Source organism: Microtus ochrogaster, unplaced genomic scaffold (assembly GCF_000317375.1).
Source record: "Microtus ochrogaster isolate Prairie Vole_2 unplaced genomic scaffold, MicOch1.0 UNK46, whole genome shotgun sequence".
NCBI classification, from domain to species: Eukaryota; Metazoa; Chordata; class Mammalia; order Rodentia; family Cricetidae; genus Microtus; species Microtus ochrogaster.
In genome coordinates this window covers 453,707-456,818 of record NW_004949144.1, presented here as the reverse complement: position 1 = coordinate 456,818, position 3,112 = coordinate 453,707, and the positions used below count along the sequence as shown (strand labels likewise).

At 33.0% G+C, this 3,112-nt stretch overlaps 1 protein-coding gene across 1 annotated transcript; it reads right to left on the bottom strand.

The window, feature by feature from the left end:
• Nucleotides 1-202: 202 nt before the first annotated feature.
• LOC101999490 (taste receptor type 2 member 125-like) lies at nucleotides 203-2,910 on the bottom strand. Its single transcript, XM_005369245.3, has 2 exons — nucleotides 2,875-2,910; nucleotides 203-1,093 (listed from the first exon to the last, which is right to left on the bottom strand). Exons 1-2 carry the CDS (start codon nucleotides 2,908-2,910, stop codon nucleotides 203-205), a joined length of 927 nt encoding a protein of 308 aa, XP_005369302.3.
• Nucleotides 2,911-3,112: the final 202 nt, after the last annotated feature.

The following is a 3,112-nucleotide window of genomic DNA, read 5'->3' as shown; positions in this document are numbered from 1 at the left end:
TACAGCCATTGAAATTTTATTACTAAAATATTCTTACATATAGATGTTTCATATTCTCATTCTCAAAATTGTTTACTGTTTCTATAGCACTTACTTCTTACAGAACGCAAATATATTTACAACATACACATTGAAATAAAGAGTAATTTCTTATGAAGCAATCATTATTGAAATTATGCAAAATTATTTCCCCACTAGTATGCTAGAGACACAAGGGTACACATCTTTGGATCTTGCACCATAACACGGACAGTACCAGAAGAGAGGTCTGCCTCAGCTTGCTGTTTCCCATAATCAGGACACACGAATGAAGTGATGGAAAAGAAATTATACCAACAGCGTAAAAATAGTGGAAAATTTTTTTCTCTTTAAAGTCATAGCTCCAAAGTTGTACAAAAAGAGAGAAAGTAAAAATTACATACAGCAGGAGGAAGGCAAACACAGTTTTCAAGGCTGTGATGTGAGCTGTGGTGCTGGCATCTCGGGAGCATTTGGTAATGTGCTTTATCTTCTTCAGATGTTTCCACAGGGAGAAGATGAGCAGAAAAAACATTGTTGTGGATACAGTGAAAGGTATTAATGTGAACATGATATTTGTTAATACAAGAAGTCTAGGTATTTCTGTAAAATTCTTTAATTTATAGCTGTAAGATACATTTGCTTTCAAATGATCCATCCAAATATGTATGTATATGTTGGTAACTAAAATATTTACAAACAAGAGGAACAGAGAAACCAGCAATGTCACTGAAACCACCTTTGTAAGTCTCCACCTTAGGTAGAGGAAAATAGAGTAAGAAAAATTGGCTATCTTGAGAAAATAAAAGATGCTGAGAATGGTGGCCAGCCAGATGCTTAAATGGTTTGAAATTACCCAGATAAGATTATTAATTCTTACTCTTTTCATAGTCATTTCTGCATCATGGTACATTGAAAATATTGATACAATTATGTACGCTGTCCACAGCACAATGGTCCTGGAGATGGCCAGAGCAGTGAGGATCTGATCCACTGAAGAGATTTTTCTTCTTTTGACCCAGTCCATGATGTTCACCAGTACTATGAAGCCGTTCCCCAAATTCCCAGTTATGAACTCCACATTGAGCATTGTTGCAAATATCACCAGTGCAGCAGTAGTCATTCTGAAGAGAATGTTTTGTTTCTTAAATTCTCTGAAGAATAGATGTTAATGCAATCATTTTGAATGTTATGCCTCAACAAATTTTAAAAATACACAGCAAATACACTCATTTTAGGTTTTGTATGTAATAATAAACAAACAGGCTCAGTTGGCTTCTTGAAAGCACTGCATTTTCTAAGTCAGGTTGAGCTCCTTTCAGATGCTTTGTTCCATAGCAGTCCCAGAGCTTTTTTAACTGATCATAAAGGACATGCTGAAGTTTCATATGCTAACATGCAAATTCATATAAATTTATTTGCATTATCTACATGGATTTATCTCTCATGTTTTAATCTGATAAGTTGTAGTCTTTAAAAAGACCATTCAAAAACTCTATATCATACACGAGGAAACTGTAATCCAAAAACGCATAAATTATTTCTTAATTAATTTACTATGTGTTTAATTATTCATCATTTGCCAAATATACCCAGGAATTTTAAATATAACCATGAAATCTATTATGATTTAAAGTAATTTATTTGGAATGAGGAATCTACCTTTAAAAATGAACATTGTCTACAGAAGAATTGTGTATGTGTTGACATATTTCTGTTTTAATTTTGTGCTTATCAATATAATTTAATTATTTTCTCAATAACATATGATGTTTGACACTTTTTATAGGTCCTTTTAAGTTTTTAAAGCTATTGTGAAAACATCCAGTTTTATATGAAATATCCTAAAGAGCCTTTTTTAGTGTATAGCAGTGCTGTTAAATTAGGGATTCTATTTGATAAACTCACATTCTACTTACTTTTGGACTGCAATGTGCAATCACAAGCAAATTTACTACAAGACAAACATATCATTCTTGTCATTTTATTTAAATTTTAATACTTTTGTCTTTTTCCATTGGACTGTCAAATTTCTTTAATCCAAAGATTTCATCAATTTTGTCATCCCTATACAGGTTTATGCCTTCTACCACCAAGCATAATGTCTTGTATATATCTAACACACACACACACACACACACACCTTTTATTGAATTTTTCTTATTTCTGCATTTAGTTAGTACAGGGTCTAATCAGGAAGTAGCTCACACACAAATTTCAACAAGAAACTATGTGGCAAATTAGTGGCCTGCAGATTGGATTCTCAACAAAACATTTAACTACATTATTTGTGGCTCATTTTGGAAAGCTGTGCTGTTTTCAAGAGAGTACTGTTCTAACGTAGAAAGGGGTGTGTGGGAGTGTGTATGGATGTATGTGTGTGTGTGGGGGGGGGTGTTGGTGCCTTGTTTATGCTAAGTTTTTGAGTATACATATATAAGTGCTGTGTTGCAACATTGTGACTCCTCCATCTTCCAATCCAAGTCCACACATGAATGTCCTGCTTTACAAATTCATGACCTCATCTTAATCATTATTATTACATATAAGCATACACATATATTTATATATTATATATTATATCGTATATTGCTTTAAAATATAATGTGCAATATTATGTATTACATATATGATATATATTATCTACTAAGGGATCTGGATATAGTAGGGTATCTTCTAATGTTATAAAGTGGTAAAGAATGAAATTAGCATAGAAAGATAAAATGGGAAGGGGAATGAGAAGACAAGTTAAAGTATGATATTTATTGGGATATATACATGAAGGTCTTTTGAAATGCCCTTTGAAAAACGACTAAAGTAAATGGTTTGTGTGTGTGTGTATGAATTTAAGTTTACTTGCCATATTATGACCCAACTACACATTATATTCATCGTATCAAATAAAATCTCTAGTGCCAGAAATGAGTTACTTTTTTGCGTTATTGGCCAAAGAGTTGCTATAGAACTCCTTAAACACTATAGGCTATTGTTAATGCCCTTCACTACCCTGAAGAACTTGACAAAAAGATTGCTGGGGGAATGCCTTCAGTCAATGGCCTTTGAGATGCTAGACCACTTTGAGCATGTCCTTGTG